Source organism: Tenrec ecaudatus, chromosome 5, assembly GCF_050624435.1.
Source record: "Tenrec ecaudatus isolate mTenEca1 chromosome 5, mTenEca1.hap1, whole genome shotgun sequence".
Taxonomy (NCBI): Eukaryota; Metazoa; Chordata; class Mammalia; order Afrosoricida; family Tenrecidae; genus Tenrec; species Tenrec ecaudatus.
The window spans coordinates 47,158,027-47,181,681 of record NC_134534.1 but is presented as its reverse complement, the minus strand read 5'-3'; the positions used below and the strand labels follow the sequence as shown (position 1 = coordinate 47,181,681).

General features: G+C 42.2%; 1 protein-coding gene across 1 annotated transcript in view; it reads left to right on the top strand.

Moving 5' to 3' along the window:
* The window catches only part of SLC26A7 (solute carrier family 26 member 7), a 148,899-nt gene that overhangs the window by 24,207 nt on the left and 101,037 nt on the right, over positions 1–23,655 (top strand). The window contains exon 3 of the mRNA XM_075549502.1: positions 22,146–22,256. Coding sequence (XP_075405617.1) covers positions 22,146–22,256 — 111 coding nt within the window. The remainder of the gene's footprint in view (positions 1–22,145; positions 22,257–23,655) is intronic.

The following is a 23,655-nucleotide window of genomic DNA, read 5'->3' as shown; positions in this document are numbered from 1 at the left end:
AATATGAGGAACTGCATGAAAGGGTCACGGCATTAGGAAGGTTGAGAACCACTGGCCTAGAGGTACCTCACTCAGCAAGTGAGCTTCCTGCCTGCCTGAAGACATCCAGCTTTCCTTGCTCTGTAAGCCAAAGGTCCATCCACACAGAAAGCTTCGGAGAGATGAGGACAGAAACCAGTGACGTAAATCTGACTTGAACAGTTAAAATGTAGTCAGTAGATCTTCCCCTACTATGCATGCTGGACCTGTTCTGGTTTTCTAAATTGTCTGTATCTTTGGTTTGTATTGTTCTGTTTGGAAAAACCAAACAAGCAAAAAGCTTGTTCATATTAGGATCAGGAGTGCCATGCCATTGGAGGTCACCCTTTTGAAGGTGTGTTACACCTGTTTCTGTTTTTCAATAAGTGCAACCCAGGATTGATGAGGCTCTTGAGTCCGCAATATCGGGGAACTGTGTGTGTGTGTGTGTGTGTGTGTGTGTGTGTGTGTGTGTGTGTGTGAAGGAGTACATTAGTGGAGGGGGAGTTAAGGAGACATAAGGCCAAGGAGTCCAGGAAGAAAAAGAAATGTTTGGAAATTGATTGTGGTAGCAATTGTACAATTCTGCTTGATGTAATTGAACTATGGAATGATATGATATTTATACTAGTAAAAACATAGATGCCTTTTAAAAAAGAAGACCGTTCAGTAGGGGGGGGGGGCAGAGGGGGAGAGAAGCTCATTCTTTAACCCGAGCTGGGTCTTGGTTCAACAGCTCTGCTGCTCCTTAAGCCCTCCTCTGGCGGCACAGCTTTGTCTACCGCAATGAGCAGCCTCAGTGAGTAGGCTCAATAGAGGAGGCTCCTCAATAGGGAGCTTGCTATTCAAAAGACACCATTCCTGGCTCCATCATTCTTGATGAGAGTGAGACACCCACTTCCTTCTTCACTGATGGCTCCTTTTATGCCCAGCAGGATGGCAAAACTGACCAATCCCAATGAGAACCCCTGGTTTTCACAATCACAATGAACCTTGTAAACAGTCAGTCACAACCGAATCCCCTCAGCACCTCTCTCCACCTTCTCTTACCTAGACCCACCAGGACAAAGTCTGGGCGGGAGTTACAGGACGATGACTGGGAGAGTAATGTCCAAGAATTCACTGCACCACAGAAGTATGCAAAAAAGCAAAGGCAAAACCAAAACACTTGGTTCCAAAAGCTAACTGTTTTCTTGAACTGCTGCTGCCATAGAAAGAAAATGAAATTAAAATATTATCTTTCAGCATATATGTAGGATGCTAATAATAAACAATACATTAAGAAAAGTTCTTTTAACTCTTACTTTCCTGAAGTTAGAAACTTGCAACTCTAGACAAACAGTGCTATTTTCTTTCCCTTTACCCTATGTCGATATTTCATATAAAAATCCAGATGCCGGGGTTCATTTTGGAAAGGGGCAATAGGTCCATTTAGGCAGCATATCCATGAAGGAAAAACTCTGCTGGACTTTCACAGGCAGGTACATACACATGTTCATTTTGTTTCAGTACCCGCTACACGCACGGGTACCGACGACCCGCCTCCAGTTGGTGTTCCCCTGGCCTGTTTCTCCCCACGGGTGCCACATTCTGTTTCCCCTTGCCAAGTCACTTCCTGACATAGGAGGCTGTCATGCCTCCAGTGCATCCTGGAATAAAATCTTTAAAGAGAAATTATATAAGATTAGGTTCTTAACCTGCCTCTAGAGTACCTTCAGAGTCTGTAAGCCTGTACTGTTGCCACAGTGGGTTGCTCAGTGAGCTGCTAACCACAAGGTCAGCAGTTCAAAACCACCAGCTGCTCCACTGGAGAAAGACAAGAGTCTCTACTCCTGTAAAGAATGATAGTTTCAGAAGCCCGCAGAGGACCCTTTGTCCTATAGGGTCACTGAGATCAACTCGATGGCCATGAGTTTGAAAAGATATTGTTTTACAGTCTTAAGTGTTTTGTTTACTCAGTAAATGAAGGTGAAGGGGACAGGGTCCTGGGTGGGTATCCAGAGGCTTCACAGACTTACACAGTCATTGCCTTCTTCCCAAATTGATTAACTATCATTGTAGATGTGCTGAGTTCCAGTTAATATAAAGCCAACTTCAGTCCATTTTGGAACTTGAAGTACTTCTTTAAAACCATTTTCATATGTTTAAACTTTTTTAAAATTGAGAAGCTCTGAGAACACGCAGTTAAGAGCCACTACAGATAGCACCGTTCACAATGTCCTTTTTATTCTTATAAATCATTTTATTGGGGCTCTTATAGCTCTTATAACAATCCAATCCATACATCAATCGTATCAAGCACATTTGTCTATAAGTTGGCATCATAATTTTCAAAACCTGTTCATTCCACTTGAGCCCTTAGTATCAGCTCCTCGTTCCTCCCGTCCCCTCCATCCCACCTTCATGGCCCCTTGATAGATTATAAATTATTATTATTTTCATATCTTACACCACCATCCACTGTCTTCCTTCACCCACCTTTCTGTTGTTTGTTTCCCGGGGGTGGTGGTGGTGGTGGTAATATGTCGATCATTGTGATCGATTCCCCCGTCTCTTCCTTCTCCCCTACCTTCATGTTTTCGTTACTCCCACGATTGTTCCCGAGGGAGTTATCTGTCCTGGATTCCGTGGGCCGAGAGCTTTTATCTGTACCAGTGCACATTTTCCATTCTAGCCGGATTTGTCAGGTAGAACTGGGGTCATGATAAGTGTGTGTGTGTTAGGAAGCATTGAAGAACTAGAGGAATGTCCTCTGCAATGTTTTGTAACTGATGTTTTGTAGCATGTGATTACAAAATATGCTTGATAAGTGAGTAACCATTCCTAGAGGACCTCACTGACTTAAAGATCACACCGCTGTACTTGTTAAAGAGCCCTGGTGGCATAGTCATTTACACATTGGGCTGCTAACCAAAAGGACAGCAGTTTGAATCTACCAGCTGCTCTGAGGAAGAAAGTTGAGGCGTTCTATTCCATAAAGATTTATTGTCTCAGAAATCCCAGGGGGCAGTTATACACTGTCTTATAGGTTTGCTATGAATTAGAATCGGCAGTGAGTTTGGTGAATCATTGGCAGTGAGTTTGGTAAATAAGATTGATAAGCTAAATTAGATGTGACTGAGTTGAAAAGTATGACCATTAGGGTTCAGTTCATACATACATGGGTTTATTCCAAGCAAAATATGTTTAGACATGTCTCTGCAATCAGTGGATCATTCTAGACAGGTTGTCTCAGTAAGACAGTCTTAATATATTAGGCTGTCTTTAAAATAACCATCCAATCCAAACAGTGACGTTTGTGTGTGGGTGGTGGCGGTGGTGGTGGTGGCGGTGGCAGCGGCGGCGGCGGCGGTGGCGGCGGTGGCGGTGGCAGTGGCGGTGGTGGCGGTGGCGGTGGTGGCGGTGGCGGTGGTGGTGATGGTGGTGGTGGAGGTGGTGGAGGTGGTGGAGGTGGAGGTGGTGGTGGCGGTGGTGGAGGTGGTGGAGGTGGAGGTGGTGGTGGCGGTGGTGGAGGTGGCGGTTTCAGGGGGAGGATCTGCTGATATGCACAACTCAAGACAGTGAAAGCAGCTCAGAAGGTTATGGCAACTGTGTTTTGGACTCTAAAGGGATACTAATGATAGATTTTTCTAAAGAACACAGTGAATCATGGTGGCTTATTTTGAAGAAGTCTTAACAAAATTGAAACCTATATTGGTGAAAAATAGGCCAGGCATGTTGTACTGAGACCATGCTTTCCATCAGGACAGTGCACCTGCTCATTCCCTGGGCAACAAGGACTCTCCTCTGAGCTTCTCACTGGGCAGCCTCACCCCATTCTCCCACGGCTCTGGTCTTGCCCTTCGCTTTTGTTCGCCAAACTCAAGGGACGTTGCAAGGCACAGAGCTCGCGTCTCTCGAGGAGGCTACAGACTAGACTCATTTTGACTGGATGGAGCTAGCCAAGTGCAGGAGTCCTTGTGGAGGGGTGCGAGTGCTGGAAACACTGGCTTCAGAGGTGCGTAGAGCTACAGAGAAGACATGTTGAGAAACAATCATTTCACATTTTAATATTGTTGTTTCATAAAGATTTCTATGACGTTGAAGCAATGCTTTTGAATTTGCCCTTGTGTAGGACTTTGGTCTCTAGGGGTTTGGTTCACATTGTAGCCTGGGGGGCGACTTGGGGAGAAACAGTGTCTTTGTTTCCAACCTGCTAACTCAAGAGTTCAGGCAAGATCAGGACGTTGGATGCATGACTTGCTACGTAAGACCTTAATGGTCTGAGGAGGAAGATGAGAATGTTTTGCTTTGCATTCCAGGGGATCACCTAGTTTTCATTCCTAAACCATGAAAGTTCTAAGTTGCCGCTAGCCTTGTCCGATGTTCAAACCACATTTGGAACCGCAGACAAAAGATGGATGTTCCTTATAATTATGCAGAATGTGCGGCGTTACTGGCACCAAAACATATGTGTGGAAGCTGAGCTTCGCTGCACTCCTGAGGGGGGCTTAGCGACATGTGGAGCAATAAGTGGAAATTCCTGAAGCATACCGCATTACCAAGATTAAAGGCTTGTCTGAAAATGTTTCCCTGCGTGGCCTCAGCCTTGGGAATACAGCATCGTAGCATTAGCTATGTATCTGTAACCGCCCCCTTGATTCCCCATAACTTTCTACCATTCATTCCCCTGCCAGAAATAATGTCAGCTATGTATTGCTAAAATAGTCTAAAACATAATTGCCTGGATTCCTATAAAATATGTATATCCAGGAGCTCATAGTACTTTGCTGTTTTCTTCATATCTTCCTCCTCTTCCTCCTCCTCCTCCTTCTTCTTTTCCTCGTATCCCTGGACCCTACGTTTATTATAGCTCCAGGTTCCACTCAGTAGCTCTGTTTTTTTTTGGTATATTTATATTTGTTTTCCTTAAATGTAAAAGGATGGCAACGTAGAGAGGATATGCCCATATTTGTATACATATCAGTGGGTAAAATGGAAAGGCAAAGCCTATATGGAGGTGTTGCTGCAGAGTGCAAAGGGTTGATACACTCACTTGCTAACCAACTGGTCCAAGTCTGCTCAGAAGTGCCTTAGAGGAAAGGCCTGGTGATCCTTCCCAGAAAGACCATCCATGTAAAGTCCTTATACATTTCTGCTGTGATACAGATAGGGTCCCCATGAAATAGATTTGATGTGACACTGTCTTTCCTACAAGTATGGAACTATTTGGACCTTTGATCTTTTTTTATGATTGTGTTAGTCTGGGTATATTAGAGAAACAAATCCACAGAAACTCATATGTATGAGATAGTTTTATATAAAGGTTAAGTGCACATCAAGAAAACATCCCAACCCATGCTGCCCAAGCCCACAAGTCCATTAGCCCATATGTCCGACACCAATCCACAAAATCCTCCTCCATCTCACAAAACACACGCACTGATGCCGACTGCAGGAGGAAAGCTGAGTCAGTTAATGTGTAAGCATCTCAGCGCTGGCTGCTCCAGCACCCAAGGCTGCATCGGGGTAGGTCCATGTGGCTTCTCCTCAGGGATGTCTTACAGGAAGTGAGCCTCGTCAGCTGAAGCAGGGCATTGGCTAAGGCAGCTGCACCCTGGCCCGACCATCAGAAAGCATGAAACCTGAGAACTAGAAAGGCGAGGCTCACAGAGCCATTTATCTCTCTGCCCTTCAATTAACCCCATGTGTGTTTATCGGCCAGGTTGGCACAATAAACTACCTCAATGATGTTCAGAACTTGATAAGTTTGCAACCAAACAAACTGCCAATAGGTAGGATGACAAGGTGTGTGCATTACACAGACTTCTATTTGCCAGCCGGTATCCAGCCCTTCTTTTTGTAAGCGTACCTCAGATTTATTGTGGGGAACAGCCCCTCATCCACTTTCAGACCATATGGTTGTCAGGTTTTCCTTCTGGCCTTTGTCTGGCCGACCGAGGAACCGAGTCCTCCTACACCAGACTCAGCAACCGTCACTGCTCCTTGAGACCACCGTAGGGTTTCAAAACAAGCCATGGCAAAACAGAACACAAACAAAACAAATCACACCGGTACCTGGGAACCACCTAAATAATTAAATCAGACTTTTTGGTGTTGGGATCCCCTCATTGAGTGAAGCATTGTAGTTCTTCGTCCACTGGTGGAAAGAGGTACCCGGGTCATGAGTGATTTCTTGTCGCGTTGAGGGTCTTTTATTGCCCTATACTAGGCACGCTGAGGATGGAAAAGAGTAGACACATCTTTTAGCCCTTCCCCATGTGACTTAACCACGTAGCAGTGTTGCACAAAGATAAATGCTCTGGTGAGACTCCACTGAAGGCTAGAGAGCAATAAAAGGGAAACGAGTACACGGACTCCGTAGGCAGGCGTGCAGGCTTACCCTTCGTTTCACTTGGACCCTTTCATCTCAGCTCTTCGTCTCCTCTGCCTGAGCAGATGTCATTGCTGACCTTACCAGTCCCTGCCCCGAACACCGTGGAAGACATTCACGCTCTCCCATACTGAGTCCAGAGAGGAATATCGTGAACTGTCCCCACCTGTTGACACTGGAGAGGACTGCTTCTCAGGCACAAGTCTCCCCTGAGTCATGGCTATGCGTTTCAGCGTGATGCTTCCGTCTCAATGCAAACAAAATAGCCACTTACAGGAACGATCTAGAATAGGCAAACATATAGAGAGCAAAGTTGACATTAGTAAGCATCAGGCCTGGGCTAGGTGGCGAGGAAGAGAGATTCATTGTTCAGGAGCTGCCACGCTTCTCTTAAGAGTGCCCAGAAATGAATCAGAGTGATGGTTGGACAACCTGATGGATATGGTTTGCTGAGGTGTACATGGGAAGATTTCTGAAGTGGCAGATTGTGGTACTTACATTTCCCATAGTAGCCACCACCAACACAAAAGACTTTCCCCTCCTTTTTTTGATCTTAACCATCTTTTTTTTTCCCTGTGTACATCCCTCCCCACCATGAGTTCATCCATTTCCATGGCTTCTATTGCCACTTTTCTATTGCTGTAAAACTATATTTCTAGCCCAATTTCTTTTCCTGGCTTTAGATATAACTATCCAGCTGCCTACTAGGAATCGTCTTAATATCTCCCAAGGACACATTGAAAAGGAGACACACTATACTCCCACCTCCAAACCCTGTCTTAACCTGTATCCTTTGTTACAGGGGTATTCTTGTTCTTAAAACTCCTTCAATCATAGCATTGCAAATAACTTTATGGCAATATTACTGGATGTAGTTCCCTTGCTTCCCACCATTTCATGGGCTCTTATTACTTTTCCTTCCACCTTCCTTCTTGTCCCTTCCCCGATGGGTTATTCTTGGACCTCCAAATGCTTCCCTGGAATTGAATCCCATTTCAAATGTGTTTTCATTGGCTTGCAAAATGCAGGAAGCCAAGATTTAAATACTGGAAGATTTCATTTTAATATTGAAGGATTTTTTTAACTTAAAATCTAAACTTTTAGCAACATGGGGCCCATATTCCCAATGGTAACAGTAGACTGCAGTTGACAAGTAACTGTCCTTTTATGTAGGCGTGGGCTCTCCATTTTGTCATGGTCCCCAACGTTTGGTCTTCTTTTTATATCAGCATTGCTTCTCTCCTGTTACTCATCCTGCTGTAACTTAGATGAGCTCAAAGCCAGCTTACCTCTCCTCAAACCAACCTTCTCAAATAACTTGTTTCTCTCCACTTCTTTCCATATACACTGCTACAGTCAAATCCCCAGAAGTTAACCTTCCACTTGCCCCATCCCCAAGATGGAAGGGTTAAAGTTAACATGCTGAAGAGGATATATGAGGGGTACCCCTCCCCCAATGGAATTTTTTTTCAAAGCTATATAATTTAATTTTTTTGGTGCAAAATACTCTTATCACCGTCAAAGTAGTCTCCATTACACTTTATACATTTGTCAAATCTGTGATTCCATTCTTGGAAACAGTTTTCAAACTCATCTGTTTGAATAGCTGATAGCACCTCCTGCTTTTTTTTTTTCGTCTTCACCTCTTCACTGTCATCAAATTGCTGTCCTTTCATGACCCTCTGAATTTGGGGGAAAAAAAAAAGAAGTCACGCAGAGCAAGGTCAGGAGAGTAAGGTGGGTGCATGGAGCAAGAGAGGCATGCTGATTTTTTTTCCCCCAAAACTGGCACACTGAGATGGCTACATGAGCAGGTGCATTGTCGTGGCAGCAAAACCAGTCCCCTGTCTGCCACAAACCAGGCTTGATTAACGGTCTGACTTGGTGGAAGGAGCTCCAAATGCACCACGAGTTGACATTTTCATCCTTATGGGAAGTTGATGGAAGTCCAGAATGAGGTTTTTCATCAATTGACATTTCACCTTTTTTGAAATGAGAAAACCACTCATACCCTTGAGTTTTTCCCAGAGCGCTGTGCTTGTGAGCTGTGCTCAACATCCCAACAATTTCTGTGGCATTTTTCCTGAGCAGGAAACACGACTTCACAGCCTCATGCTGCTCTCTTAAATGGGCCACCACATAAAACAAGGTTCAAGTGAAACTGCTTTTATGAAAAAATTCACAGTGACTAGAGGGAATCTTCCCAGGCCACCCACTGGGTGGACTGACTTGGAGTTTGTTGCTGGATGCTCGCCTAGTGGGGTAACTACAAAAGCTCTGCTATGCCAAAGGCAATTCTGTCTTTTTTGGGGGGTACCCCCTTGTATTTTGTGGTAGAAGAAGACCCTGCCTGTGTGTATGTATGTGTGTGTGTGTGTATATTCTTTTCTAACGAATTCCTTATCCATACCACCAGCATCATACTAGATCAGGCTGAACCCAAGTTGACCTCTGATAGGTCTGTTTTTCTATAAGCAGATCCGGACCTGACCTTTCTAGGTAAGAAAGCAGCCCCACTTAGATTTCAGGTCAAAACTATACTGTTGCACTCTGACTTTTCAAGAGCTCTGCTAGACCCACTACCTCCTCTCGAAAGTAGACTTTTCTTGCCGTTGCCTAAATGCTACCTGTGTATGTAGCTCCCTTGAGATCCAGGAAAACTGCGATGAGCACTTGATTGATTGAAATACCATCTTAGGTAATGCCATATGTCTGTAGCTAATGACATCTTTCTAGCTTTTAAAGACTGCTGCTTTTCTCTCTATATGAATCCACTTTTTGTTTCAAAATATTCATTTCATATTAGGCAATGTAGATAGGATTTTACTGCTCTTCATACTCGTAAAATCAAAATCCTGTGGCAACTCCCTAGGTTATACAACCTACTTAAGGTATAAAGTATCTGAAACCAATCCTCTCTACAGACCTTCAGTAAGAACATGTTCCCACCCTTAGGTACCCACACCAGAATGGGATCTTCAAGGCTGAAATAACAAGGGCAGGTTCTCACTTACCTTTGTACACATTTCTGCTGTGTAGAGCACAGGAAAAATAATAAGCTCCTTGCAGACTCCATTGTTGTCTTATACTTCTCTGTCTCTTTCCAAGAACATAGCAGAGTTCTGTATTCTTTCAAATGTTTTTAGAATAGCAGCGAATAAAGAGCCCCAGCAAGAAAGATTAGTATTCTTAAAAACAAAATAATTAGGTGGGGTAAGCACTTCCAAGAATTATACACATAGGAAATCAAACCCAAACTGTGGGTAATGTGGAGGGTAATTTTCCTCTGGTAACTGGTTGGCAGTGGTCTTTCGTGTTGTTCTTAGCAAACCACATTATAATCAGCTGCCTGGTTCATAGGAATCAGTGGACTCAAGGTTAAAATGTATGCTACATGGGTCTCCCAGGGTAAATTTGCATATGGTCAAGAACCACAATTGTGCAAAACCAAAATCCCGACAGTTGCCTATCCTCTTGGTGCACAATTATGGTTAATCAAAGAAGGCCAGTGATTCCAAACACTTTAGGAATTAAAACAAATCATAATATTTGGGTGCTTTCATCCTACAGTTGGTTGTTATGCAAGTAAAACCTCACACACTTGAAATCTTCTCATTGCTAGAAAAGGCATGACCCGCCCTGTTTCATGCTCCAATAGCCTCCACTTTAACTTCCAAAGAGCGTCAAGGAGTCTACGTAGAGAAACTGCCATGTCACCCCAGCCAAACCTGGACAAAAGACAGACTCACTTAACTGAGATGTTCCTAACGGACAAACCCAAGGAGAGAGGCTAATGTTTCAGCACCAGTTCCCGCCACCCCAAAAAATTTTATCCTAAGATGACCGCAACACGTATGAACCACAAGGTAGGGCAACATAATAAGCCCACAAAACCAACTCCTGAGTCCCCGCAAGATACCTCATTAGACTTGTCTGACTCTCTGCTTCTTGTGCTGTGGGTTGTTTGCATGTTTCTGAGAGCGCCCTACAATGCGTCACTTCTCCTGTACGAGCTCACTCTTGGGGCTCTAGACATTTCCAAAGTGTTCTTCAAGAAGTGTTGTGCCTCGTTGGTTTCCTGATCTCATCAGCTACTCCATCCCAGTTACGAATGTATCTTGTAAAGTGCTCCATAGCAAACGCTCTGGGCAACCACCAATCGTGGCCATGTGGAGAGGGCCACCTGATTGCACCAAGAGTTTTTCAAAGGTGAGGGTGCTCTTTTCCATGATGCGGTCTAGAGGAGAGGAGTGTTATGGACACATTATGGACACATGGGTTAGTGTCCCGCAGGAGGACAGGAACCCCACAATGGCAGGGGTTTCGATAGGGGTTATTAGTTGGTATAGACCATATAACTTGCAAATAGCGAGTGATTCTTTCCAGTAGATGTTTTTCTGTCTCTGGGTCTGAGTTCAATAACTTGAAGGTACGAACAACAGGGAAAATGTCAGCTTTGTAAGGCTCTTTCCCAAACAGTGAGGTTTGATAAATTCTAGGAATCTCATAAAACGCTAACAATAGCACCTGCATTTGCTAAGGGCGACATTTCATTGTCTTATTTATAGCTATGATTGCTAGCAGTGGCTAGCTAATATGAGTTGGCAATCACAGGTGCACTGTACAGGGCTGTATCCATAGTCTATTTCTCCTCTGATTCCCTTTTCTCTCTACTTATCTAGCTCAAACCCAAAGGAAAAAGAAACAAACACACACCAATCCAAAAAGGAGTGGGGAAGAGATGCCACATTGCCTAATCAGCATTTTTAGCTCCTTGCATCATTCTATTTGGGTCTCTGGGCAGGTGAGCCGACCTGGGTTCACGGCTGGGTTAAAGAACGGTCATGGCTGTCAGCATCACAAGAGCCCATGATCACGTTCCTCACTTAATTTTTGTACATAAACCATTTGGAGGACCTCTGTTCGTATACGCTGTTGCGTTGGAATGCTAGCCACCAGGTGGGCAGTTCAAATCCACCAACCACTCTAAGGGAGTTTTCTCTTATAAAGACTTACAGTTGCAGAACCCTGAGCAGTTCTACTCTGTCCAATAGGGTTGCTGGATGGCAACCTTTTTTGCAAGGGTGGGGGTGGGGTAGGCTAGAGTGGGAGGGGTAGTATTACCAGGGAACGACGCTGTGTACGGAATGGCATCAGTATTGCTGTGTAGCATGTGACCAAGCCCTGGCCACCTTCACTAAAGCGGCGTTATGTGAGGTGGGAGCGCCCGCTTGGACATCAGCGGTGTCTGCATGCGCTGCTTTGCGCAGACAATTGCGCCTCAGTCTTGTTGGGAGGCAGAGATTAGCAATGTGTGCCTTTCCTTCTAGGCATTTCCTCCTTTAACGTGGGCCTCCAGCATTTTGTTGTATTACCTACTGATCCACTTGGAGCTGGGGAGCTAATTAATCCTCTCTGGAAGTAAGTGGATTATCTCGAAACAGGAAATTAACTCCTTCAGAGTCTGGTGAAGGCATTCAAAGCATCCCAGTTTGCAAATGAACGTCACCTGACATGCTAGTCTGGTGTTTCCTTAGATTGTGTAGTCTGTCAGTGAGGGAAGGCAGAGGGAGGTAAAGCGGAGAACATCTGAAATGCCACATAGGCATACACCAGAGAAAAGTCCAAGCATCACTCCATGGTCCTATGGAAGATACTGAAAAAATGGAAATATTAGAAGCATATCAGTTTGAAATTTTAAAGGAAAATATATTGTAGTGGCAGTTAATTCATAAAAATGCCTCTCTCCCAAACCCCTCACACACGGATACTTGACTATTGGAACTTTTAAGCTTTTAAAAATGTACAATTTGGTGTGATTTCTCATTCTAAAAGGAAAAAATAAAAATTTCCCTTTGTAACTAATTATGTGCTTGTAATTTTATCTCCATTTTTCTAGGAAGACTTTCTAAATTATATCAAGTGTAGGATTCATAAAACCTGGATCTGCTTCTGTGCTTAAGTTTATTCTTCCCTTAAAAATAATAAGAAAATAAACAAACTCAATTTTCTTGTTCTCATGCCTCCATTTGGTACCAAGCCTGTTTCTTTCTTTTCTCCACTAACATAGTTATTGAAGATTAGCTCCTGTTTCCTGCTATTCCTCTCTACACACCTTAACCTGCTCCCCCTGGGTTCCTGCATCTTTCTAAGGATGCCCCTGGTTTTCTACTGTCAGTTTCAATGGACATTTACGTCCTTTGTTATATGTGCCATGATGTAAAATCGCCATAGACCCTTGGGCCTGGCTGCTGTCCACCCACTTCTTCCCTTTTGTTAAGTCTGACGTAGGACAACGACAAAGGGAACATCATACTCCTGTCAGCATTCAACAGTACAAAGGCCAAGTGGAGTTTGATCCGACGATGGCCATAGGGTTGAGCGATATGACAGAGAACAAAAGAAGCCATCACAGATTGGGTTTGGTGTCAAGTTCAATCTGTCTCTGCTACAAGTGGGTCTACAGAGGCAGGGAAAGGACCGTGGGTGGGATACTTCCGTCATTTCAGATTTTAAAATGCTATGGGGTTTTGGGATTTCTACATGGTAGTCTGGGGATGACGCATAACCATGTGGTCCAGAGTCTTAGTCACCAGAACAGCAACTTTTAATTTAAACTCCATTCTAGATGTTAATTTAGAAAAAAAACGCCTTAAGTTCACCTTGCCTCACATTTCCTTTGTCAAACAAACTGCCATTCATTTCCTTAACCCTGTTTAAGGAATGTACCTCAGAAATGAATCTTTCAGCTTCCTTTCCTTGGAATTCTAACCTTTCCAAATTCTAACCTTTTCCTTTCTCCAAATTCTAACCTTTTCCTTTCCCTCCTGGAATTATTTGTACTTGCCCTTATTCCTTGGAATGAGAATTAAAAAAAATAATTTTATTGGGAGCTCGTACAATTCTTATCACAACTCATATATCCATCCCATCTATGTGTCAAGCACATCTGTACATTTGTTGCCATCATCATTCTCAAAACATTTGCTTTCCACTTGAGCCCCTAATATCAGCTCCTCATTTTTCCCCTCCCTCCCCCCTCCCTCCTGAACCCTCCATAATTCATAAATTATTATTATTTTGTCATATCTTACACTGTCCGACATCTCCCTTTACCCACTTTTCTGTTGTCCATCCCCCAGGGAGGAGGTTATACGTGGATCCTTGTAATCGGTTCCCCCTTTCTACCCGATCTTACCTCCCCCTCCAGGTATTGTCACTCTCATCTCTTTTCCTGAAGGGGTCATCTTTCCTGGATTTCCAGTTCCTATCTGTACCAATGTACATCTTCTGGTCTAGTCAGATTTGTAAGGTAGAATTGGGATCATGATAGTGGAGGGTGGCGGGGAGGAAGCATTTAAGAACTAGAGGAAAGTTGTATGTTTCATCTTTGCTACCCTGCACCCTGACTGGCTCATTTTCTCCCCGCAACCCTTCAGTAAGGGGGTGTCCAGTTGTCTACAGCTGGGCTTTGGGTGTCCACTCTGCACTCACCCTCATTTACAATGATACGATTTTTAGTTCTTTGATTCCTAATACATGATCCCTTTGATACCTCGTGGTCACACAGGCTGGTGTGCTTCTTCCATGTGGACTTTGTTGCTTCTGAGCTAGATGGCCACTTGTTTACTGCCTTCAAGTCTTTAAGACCCCAGATGCTATATCTTTTGATAGTCTGGAACCATTAGCTCTCTTCACAATATTTGCTTAAGCACCCATTTGTCTTCAGCAATCGTATCATGGAGGTGAGCACACACTGATATGATTTCTTGTTCTTTGATGCCTGATAACTGATCCCTATGGTACCTCGTGATCACACAGGCTGGTGTGCTTCTTCCATGTGGGCTTTGATGCTTCTGAGCTAGATGGTTGCTTGTTTATCTGCAAGCCTTTAAGATCCCAGACACTGTATCTTTTGATAGCCAGGCACCATCATCTTTCTTCACCACATTTGCTTATGAACACATTTGTCTTCAACGATCATGTCAGGAAGGTGTACATCATGGAACGCCAATTTAATAGAACAAAGGGTTCTTACATTGAATAAGTACTTAAGTGGAGGTCCAATGTCCATCTACTGCCTCAATACTAAACCTATAAATATATGCACATAGATCTATTTCCCCACCATCCTATATAAATATATTACATATGTACATGCCCGTATTTAGACCTCTATAAATACCCATAGTCTCCTAGTTATTTCCTTTTACTTTCCTCTTGTCCCACTATCAGCTCAGCCTTCATTTGGGTTTCAGTAATTTCTCTCGGTTACAATGCCTTTGCTGAATCCCTACCACACCTCTCACACCCTCCTAGCCACTAATTTGGGATCACTTGTTGCTGCCCTGTCCCTGAGTTGGTCAACACCACCTCCTTACCCCAGCACCCTCTCTCTTGTCCCCCCAGAACCATCTGTCCCATTGTTTTCTCCTCCAGACCATTCATCCAGCCTATCTTATCTAGATAGATCTGCAGAGATAATAATATGCATGAAAAAACAAGGCATAGTAAGACAGTGTGACAAACGAGAATACAACAATGACGACAAAAAAGAAAACCAAACACCCATAAAAGAATAAATTAAAAACATTTTTTAAATTTAAAAAAGAAAGAAAAACCTGTAAATAGATCAAGGTCTGATTTTTGACCTCTAGGCGTGTCGTCCAGTCACGTCCAATAGGGTGCCACACTCTGGCCTCAGAGTGCCCTTTGCACTCCCTCGGGAGGTCCCTGCTCTGCTCCTCCAGTTTGCTCTGCTGCATACCTTTAGTGTTTTGCCTCAGTGTTGCAGGTCAGTCTGGGCCAATCCCGACTCAGAGTCTCCAGTGTTATCCCCATAGGGCCATGGCTCAGCGAGGAACGTCATGTCTTATAGTGGGATCAGCCATATGGCCCACTCTGTGCATTGGCTGTTCGGAGCAGGGATATCATTCTCCAGGCCTGGTGGGCCAGGATGTGTTCCACTCTCTCTTCCTCCCCCTTCATTTCCTTCTGTGTGCTCTGATCAGACATGTTGCTCGCCCCAAGCTGCAGCTTCAGTACTGTCCTCTAAAGTAAGTTCTTCTGTGGGGAGGGGAAATTGTCTGCATACCTGGTATGGGGGCCGAGCCCTCAGGCCCCTCCACTGGCTCCCCTCTCCATGCCAGCAGGCTGCATTCGCATCCCAGAGCACTGGGTTGAAGTCTGGTCCCTCGTTCCCTGTGGAGACACAAACGATACCCTCCCCTTGGGTGGGTTAATGCCCTAGTCACTCACCACACTTCTCTCTCTTTTCCCTTTGCTCGCCCCACCCCCCTCCTTTTTAGTTGGCTACCATATGTACCCCTGGATTTGGTCTGGCCCCTGCCATACTCCTGGACCTCGTCCCTAGAGTTTTGTGTACAGTAGCTTTTTCCCTGTGCCTCTTTTGCATTTTTCTTTTTAATAAACTTACCTCAGCGGACTCCTGTTGTGCTTGTCCTTTTGTGCTTGGCATACTTCACTTAGCATAATTTCCTCCAGTTCTTCCCATGCGGTGATATGATTCATGCGTTCATCACTGCTTTTTAGCGATGCATAGTACTCCATTGTATGTATGTAGCACAGTTTTTAATCCATACAACCCAGCCATTCCCCTACTGGGCATATACCCAGAAGAGGCAAGAAACAAACCACGGCCAGACATCTGTGCTCCAATGTTCATTGTGGCACATTTCACAATTGCAAGGAGCTGGAAACAACCCAAATTTCCATCAACAGACGAATAGATGAAAACACTGGAATGAGAATTTTTAAGACCTACTTTAGCAATTCTAGACGTGAAATTGGAGCCCTAGTGGCACAATGATGAAGCAAAAGGTGGTTAATCAAAAAGTGGTTGGAAACTACCAGCAGGTTTATAGGGAAAAGGTGCAGCAACCTGCTTCTGTAAAGATTAGTTTTGGAAATCCCATAGGGCAGTTCTACTTCTGTTTTACAGTTACTGAGTCAGAAATGACTCAACAGCATGGCGTCAGTGGGCTGATTTTGTCCTGTTGTTAGGTGCCTTCGAACCCGTTCAGACTCTTAGCAACCCCGTGCATAACGGAAGAAACACTCCCTGGTCTCGTGCCATCCTCACAATCGCTTTTGTGTCTGAGTTCATTGTTTCAAGCTCCTGTGTAGATTCCTGTTGTCGAGGGTCTTCCTCTTTTTCACTGATCTTCTACTTTACCAAGCATGATGTCCTCTTTCAGGGACTGGTCTCCTGTGATTTCTGAAACATATGCAAATACTTCTGATGATCGGTATTCAAGAAGTCACTCTGCCACCATCCTCAGGCATATCTAAGAAACAATGTAGCTCTTGTCATAGGTTAGCTTTTACTTAGGAGGTATATTTTGGATGGTTGTTAGATGTCATCAATAGGTTCTGGTTCTTAGCTGCTCTGTGTTGAACCAAAGGAAACATTGCCTGGTCTAAGATCCATTATCATGTTTGCACTCGGTGTTGCTGTGTCATTCTATCTTATTGAGACTCCACCTCTCCATCACTGACCCTCTCTCTACTCCTTCCAAGACTGTCTGCCAGTCCCAGGTATAGTCAATATTATTTGCCAATGTCATGATTCACAGGATCAAAGCTTCAGTCTTCCTTATTCATTGTCTTGCTTTCCCATGCATGTGAGGTGATTGAAAAAGACTATTATGACTTGGGTCAGGCCCGCCTTAGTCCTCACAGTGGCATCTTTGCTCTTTAACACTTTGAGGGTTTTGTGCAGTGGATTTTCCCACCGCGATGGCCATTTGACTTTTGACTGCTGCTTTCATGGGCATTGATGGTGGCTTCAAGTAAAATGAAATCCTTGACAATCTCAACCTTCTCATGGCTTATTGTGATGTTACTTATTGGTTCAGTGTAAGGATTTCATTTTCTTTATATTGAGGTACAATCCATCAAGAAGTCACTAGTCTACATCAGTAACTGCTTCAAGTCTGCATTTTCACCAATTAAGGCTCTGTTATTTACATGTCACCCTTCATATTAATGCTATTGACCGTGTTTTTGATATATTACTTAATTATATTAATTCTTTATACCATTTGTTTTGGTAGTTCTGCAAAGTTGTTAATGAGTTTCTTTCAATACTGATGCTCTATTCTTTTTCATATAATTCCATTTCTGTGATGATTTGTTCAGCATATAATTAGAATAAGATTGGTGAAAGGATACAACCTTGAAACACACTTTTCCTTAATTTAAACTCTGAGCAGTGTCCCAGTGTTCTGTTTAAATGACTGACTCGACGTTCAACTTCCAGATGAGTACAGTTAAGCATTCTGTAATTCTCATTCATTGCAATTTTAGCCATACTTTGTTATGGTCCACACAGTCAAATGCCTTTGATGCATTTGTATATTCAATAGATATTGGGTAAATATCTTTCTGGTATTCTCTGCTTTTAGCCAAGAACCACCCAACATTATCAACAACATCTCTTGTTCCATGCCTTCTGTGAACCTGGCTTGCATTTCGAGCGATTTCCTATCAATGGACTGCTGCAACTGTGCTTTAACATATCTTCCGAAAAATTTACTTGTGTTTGATGTTAATGATATCATTAAATAATTTCCACATTCTAGTGGATAACCTTTCTTTGAAGTAGTAGCACGTATATCAATTGCTTCAAGTCAATTGGCCAGGTAACTGTCTTCCAAATTTAATGGCATAGATGAATGAATGCTTCTAATTTTATGTTTTTAAAATTGAATTAAAAATTTGAAGCTGAACTGGTATTTCATCCAGTGTCCTTGGACACTGCTTTTCATCAGTGCCTTCAGGAGAGCATGGACTTGTTTCACATTGGCTTTTCATTATGTGCTACCTCCTCAGAAGGCTGAATAGCTACTCTTCTTTTTGGTGGACGCACTGACATCAAGGTGACTTTGACTCACAGTGACTGTATTCCTTCTACTTTCTTTGGATGCTTCCTGAGCTGTTCACGAGTTTCTCCTTAAAATCTCAGCAGTGGGGCCTCAAGCATGACTTCTTTCCTTCAGTTCTTTCCGCTTGAAAAATGCCAATTGTGCTCTTCCTTTGTGGTCGTCTAACTCCAGATCTTCACTCATTTCATGATAATACTTTGTCTTCTGAGCTGCCTGTTGACATCTACTGGGCAGCTGCTTCCCTTCACCTAATCTTCAACTAGCTACATTCAAGAGCAAGTTTTGGAGTCTTTCCTCACATCTATTTTGAAGCTGTCTTTCCTGTATTTTTATGACCTTCAGCTTTCTTCTTGCACAATGTCGTTGGTGCCATGCTACAACTTGTCTTCAGTCATTAATGTCAAATGGGCAAAATATGTTTTTTAGATGACCGCTAAATTCAAGTGGGGTATGCTCAAGTTCATACTTTGACTTGTGGAGTTAAAAAAAAATTTTTTTTTCAGTTTGAATTTGTGAAATTGCTTAAGAGCAATTGGATGGCTGGTTTGGGAGTTGGCTCCTGGCCTTGTTCTGACCAGTGATATTGAATTTCTCTATCATCTCTTTGCATAGACGCAGTCAGTTTTATTCATGTGTGTCCTATTTAGTGAGGTTCCTGTGGGTAGCTGCTGTTTATATTATTGGATTTTCAGCGAATAAGTTGGTTTTGTAAAATTTTATCCTTCTGTCCCCAGCATAGTTTCTATCACCAAAGCCATAATTTCTACTTTCTGATTTCTCAGCTTTGTTTCCAACTTTAACATTCTAACCATTGATAATTATCAATGCATTTTAATTGTATGCTTGCTCAATTTCAGACTAAAGAAGTTGGTAAAATTATTTAATTTTTTAACTCTTGGTATTATTGATTGGTACATGTATTTGAATTAACAGTTACATTATCTGCACTTCCTGTTATAGGTATATGAATATATTGCCCTATCACTGACAGCATTGTACTTTAGGATAGACCTTAAAATGTGCTTTTTCAACATCAGTGTCAGTGTGTTTCAGCTTACTGCTCTTTAGAATACTGATCTTGCATCATTCTATTTCATTTTCTACAACTCCCAATTTTCCTAGATTCACACTTTGTACAGTCCATGTTCTGATTATTCATGATGCTTAGTTTTGAGTCATGCCACATCAGCCAATAAAGGCCCCCAACACATTACTTGATGCATGGCATTTAAATCAACTCTACTCGGAGGAGGCAGCCTTTCCTTAGATGTACTTTGAGTGCCTTCCAGTCGGAGGAACTTACCTTACACTCTGTCGAACCATGCTCAGGTGCTCTTCAGAAGGTTTTCATTGGGCAATTTTTAAAGACATAGCTCACCAGGACCTTCTCGCCAGTCGATCTTACTCTGGAAACTGCTGAAACCTTTCCACGGTGGGTGGATACCCTACTGGTATTGAAGTACCAGTGACATACCTTCCAACATCACCATTACATGGAAGCTACCACAAGATAGCAGACTGAGAAGTAAGTAGTAGGACTTACTGGAGGGTATCCTAAACCCACCAACTGGCTGCCCTAAGGGCCTTAGAAATCTTATGGGGCATTTCCTTTCTGTCCTATAGGTTGGATGAGTTAGAATCAAATAAACAGTAGTGGGTTTGATTGGACTGATTTATTAGGATAAGAATTTCAGCTTTGGTTTAAAATAAACATCTCAAGTCTTAGCATTGCTCTTCTACCATGGCAAAATGCAAAACTTCATCTGTGGGCATAGTATTTAGAACTGAAAAAAAGACTGGTTTCTGCTTGGTAATAAAAAGAAAATAGTGTTTTAACATGATTTTGAGAAATGAATATGTTGGAAAATTACCAAACCAAATTTTCCTATCTTTTCCATAAAACAGAGGAAACCTACCAGTTTTTTTCTGAATAGAAGTTGCTCAGTTATTGATCACAAATGAGATAATAAATAAATGAGGCAATGGTTTTCTCTAATTTACCTAAAGATTCTGAATTTCTAGAAGTAACTGTGGTTAGATATAGTATGGGGGCAGAAGATAGGAGTTTTTTGAAGGGCTTTGCTAAAACAGATCAGCCCCTGTTCACCCTTCTTAATATTTTTGTGTAAACTTTCTCTTTGTGTACCAGGCATTAGAGAAGCTAATGGGACAAGGAAATTATATCAATTCTTTGTACCACTTGCTTTTGCGTACATTTTTATGGACTGCTGTTCTACATTGTTTTACAAGACTGACCTCTATTCCAAATGTGGTTTAACCATTTTGTAAAAAAGTTATAGACATTGAGTCTAAAAACAGTGCCCTTGAGAATTCTGCAAATATAATTTTTGGTGATGGTACATATGTATTAGCTTTTGGATGGGGATTTAGCTTTTGCATTTGAAATGTTAGTCAATAATTCTTCCAGGCCAAACTTTTCATTTAGCAACTTAATCTTTAGTCGCATGTCTCTTGGAAAATTAATTGCCTAGGTACTGTTTTTGATTATTCAAATATAAAATTCAAATTTTATTTTGTTGATTTAGAAATACAAAAGATGTAATACTTAATATTCATTAAGGACAAATATTTTTCATTGGAATACCCAGTATCAAATGGCCCTTTCACTTCTATCTTTCCTATTTCAATTTATTCTCAAAATTGATACCTAAAGGTATTTCATGAACAGGATTATCAGTAACATTTTACTGGAACAAATGTTCCACTGAGCAGCGGTAGCAGTTATGTTCTAGGTAGTACTTGAAGGTCTGCCGAAAGACCCCTGGTGGTGCTGTTGGGTAAGTGGAGAACTGCTAGCCAACACTTTGACAGTTCAAACCCACAAGCTGCTTCACAGGAGAAACATGAGGCTATCTTTTCCCATAGAAGTGGTTCCATTAATAGTGCTGCGGACCAACCACTAACAGGACCATTTTGATGGACTCTTTTTCATACATGTTTTGATCATCCCAAATCATCTATGACCATTTAAACAAGCCTAGGAAATTTTTTTAGGGGCAAATAGCAAACTATGTAGGCAGTGAGCTTTATAAGAAATTGTTTACTATTTGACCTTAAAAGTCTATTTTAAAAATTAGCTATAAGGGAACCTACCTGGTATACTCAGCATATTGAGTAGCGTCCAGTAGAGTGACTTTGCCATGAGGATGAACATTCTTTGCCCAGCCAACATTGAACTGGTCCCAACCTCAGTCACCTTTCCCTGTCGGCCTTCTCGGCTGCCACTGAGATCCATCCTCTCATCTCACAGACACTGTGGTACAAATAAAACAGTACATGTGAAAATGCTTCTAAACTCTAGGCGTGCGCACATAGATTTTGCTATGATGCCATTGAATTTACCTTTTGACAGAAGACCTTCTGAACCACCACTAATCTGGTAGATATCTCTGCAATTGAGGGGAAAAGTAGTAGTCTTAATAAACATGAGTTAATAAGTGAGTTTTATCTACTATTTAAGACAGTACCATGACTGTTTTGGGACCCCCCCCAACACCCACTTTTTGTTTCTTTGCCTACTGCTCCCCCCCGCCCCCTCCTCCATGTACTTTAGTAAATGCTGCTATGGCAGTTTCTTTTTACATGTTGTCGTGAGAAAGCAAACCACGAATGCCAGCACAGTGCATTTACAAAAATACTTCCCCGGGGGAGGAAGCAGTTGGCAAACAAACCCAGACTATTTGTGAGAAACACGGTAGTCTGGTGAGCAAGTAGAATGCTTAGACTGTGGTTATTTTTGCCTTTAAAGAAACCAATGCCCCTTCTATTGTGTTATGGATCGCGCCTCGGGGTTACAAGATGTTCCTCATTACCCGGTCTCTCCACAGGCCTGGCCTTTGCTGTCCTCTCCTCTGTGCACCCGGTGTTCGGTTTGTACGGCTCCCTGTTCCCAGCCATCATTTACGCCGTGTTTGGAATGGGGCGTCATGTTGCCACAGGTAATGGCTTCTCTGTGTTTTTATTTTCTTTTCATGTTACTATGTAATGGGATGTAAAAGTGATCATTAGTTATTTATGATATTCCAAATCAGTTTTACCTCACTGTTGCAAACCTCAGCAAAGGTTAGGGTAAGAGGGTTAAAACTCTCTGTGCCTCATGTACTCACTGTAGACTATACTTTATTACAGTAATTACTATAGTACTAAATAAATGAATTTATTGTTAAAAACTCTTTGTATCTCTAAGCTTCAAAAATTTGACCATAAAAGGGAGGGATATCTGAATTTAAAATGAGACAAATGAAAACAAGCACTTTAAGGGATAAGACTATGTATTACATTTTTTATTCAAATATTGAAAAAGCTCTTAAAGACCCATAGTATCTGGGCTAATGATCTTTTAGGTTTTTTCTCAACTAGAAGCTATAAGTCTCTTCAACTAGTAGAGTTTTTGCCCAACCAAACTCAGTGTTACCAAGCGAAATGGCAAATTGTTACAGATATTCTGATAAAAGAGCAAGCTGACTAAAAGAAACAAAACAAAACATGTTTTACAGTTTGATAGATGGAAGTTTATGCCTTCTTTATTGTTTGTGTCCTATGGCAAGTTTTTAAGTTATATTTGTGTGATTATAAAATGGCAAAAATAAAAACAAAGCAGAACAGCTCATGTGACCATAGTTTTTAATAAAAACTATCATTTTTAAATGATCTCCCATTTTAAATCATTTTAAATAAAAATTGATATGCAGTATGTAGCTTCATACATGGTATGTAACAACTAATCGCATAAGAATCAACCCAAGCCAACCCCATGGTCATAGAATGGATAGTGACTTACAGCATCCCTCTCGGGCGGAGTGGATCAGTCTTTACGGATGCAGACTGCTGCGTTTTCCTGCCTTGGGGTGGCTGCTGCTTTCAGACGGTCGGCTTTTTGCTTAACAGCCAAGTGCTCAAAATCGATCTTATGGGACTAAACTTTAGGTGTTGACTGGTATTTCTTTCTGGAGAGCATGGGAACCAATCTGTTTTCTCACCTTTTCCCACTTCTGGAGCCCACTTGCTCCCCACCCGCCCCATCTTCAAAATCAGCTCTGACTCTGATCTCAACTGACTTCCCTTGTTCATGTATCTAGGACCGTTGCGATTTTGTTAAAGCCACCCAGATAATCCAGATAATCTCTTTATTTTAAAGTCAACTAATTTGCAACATTAGTGGTAACCTTAATGTTTTCTTTTTGTTTGTTTTAAAATTTATTTATTTATTTAAGTCATTTTATTGGGGGCACATACAACTCTTATTGCAATCCATACATCCATCCATGTGTCAAGCACATTTGTACATTTGTTGCCATCATCATTTTCAAAACTTTTTTTCTACTTGAGCCCTAGGTA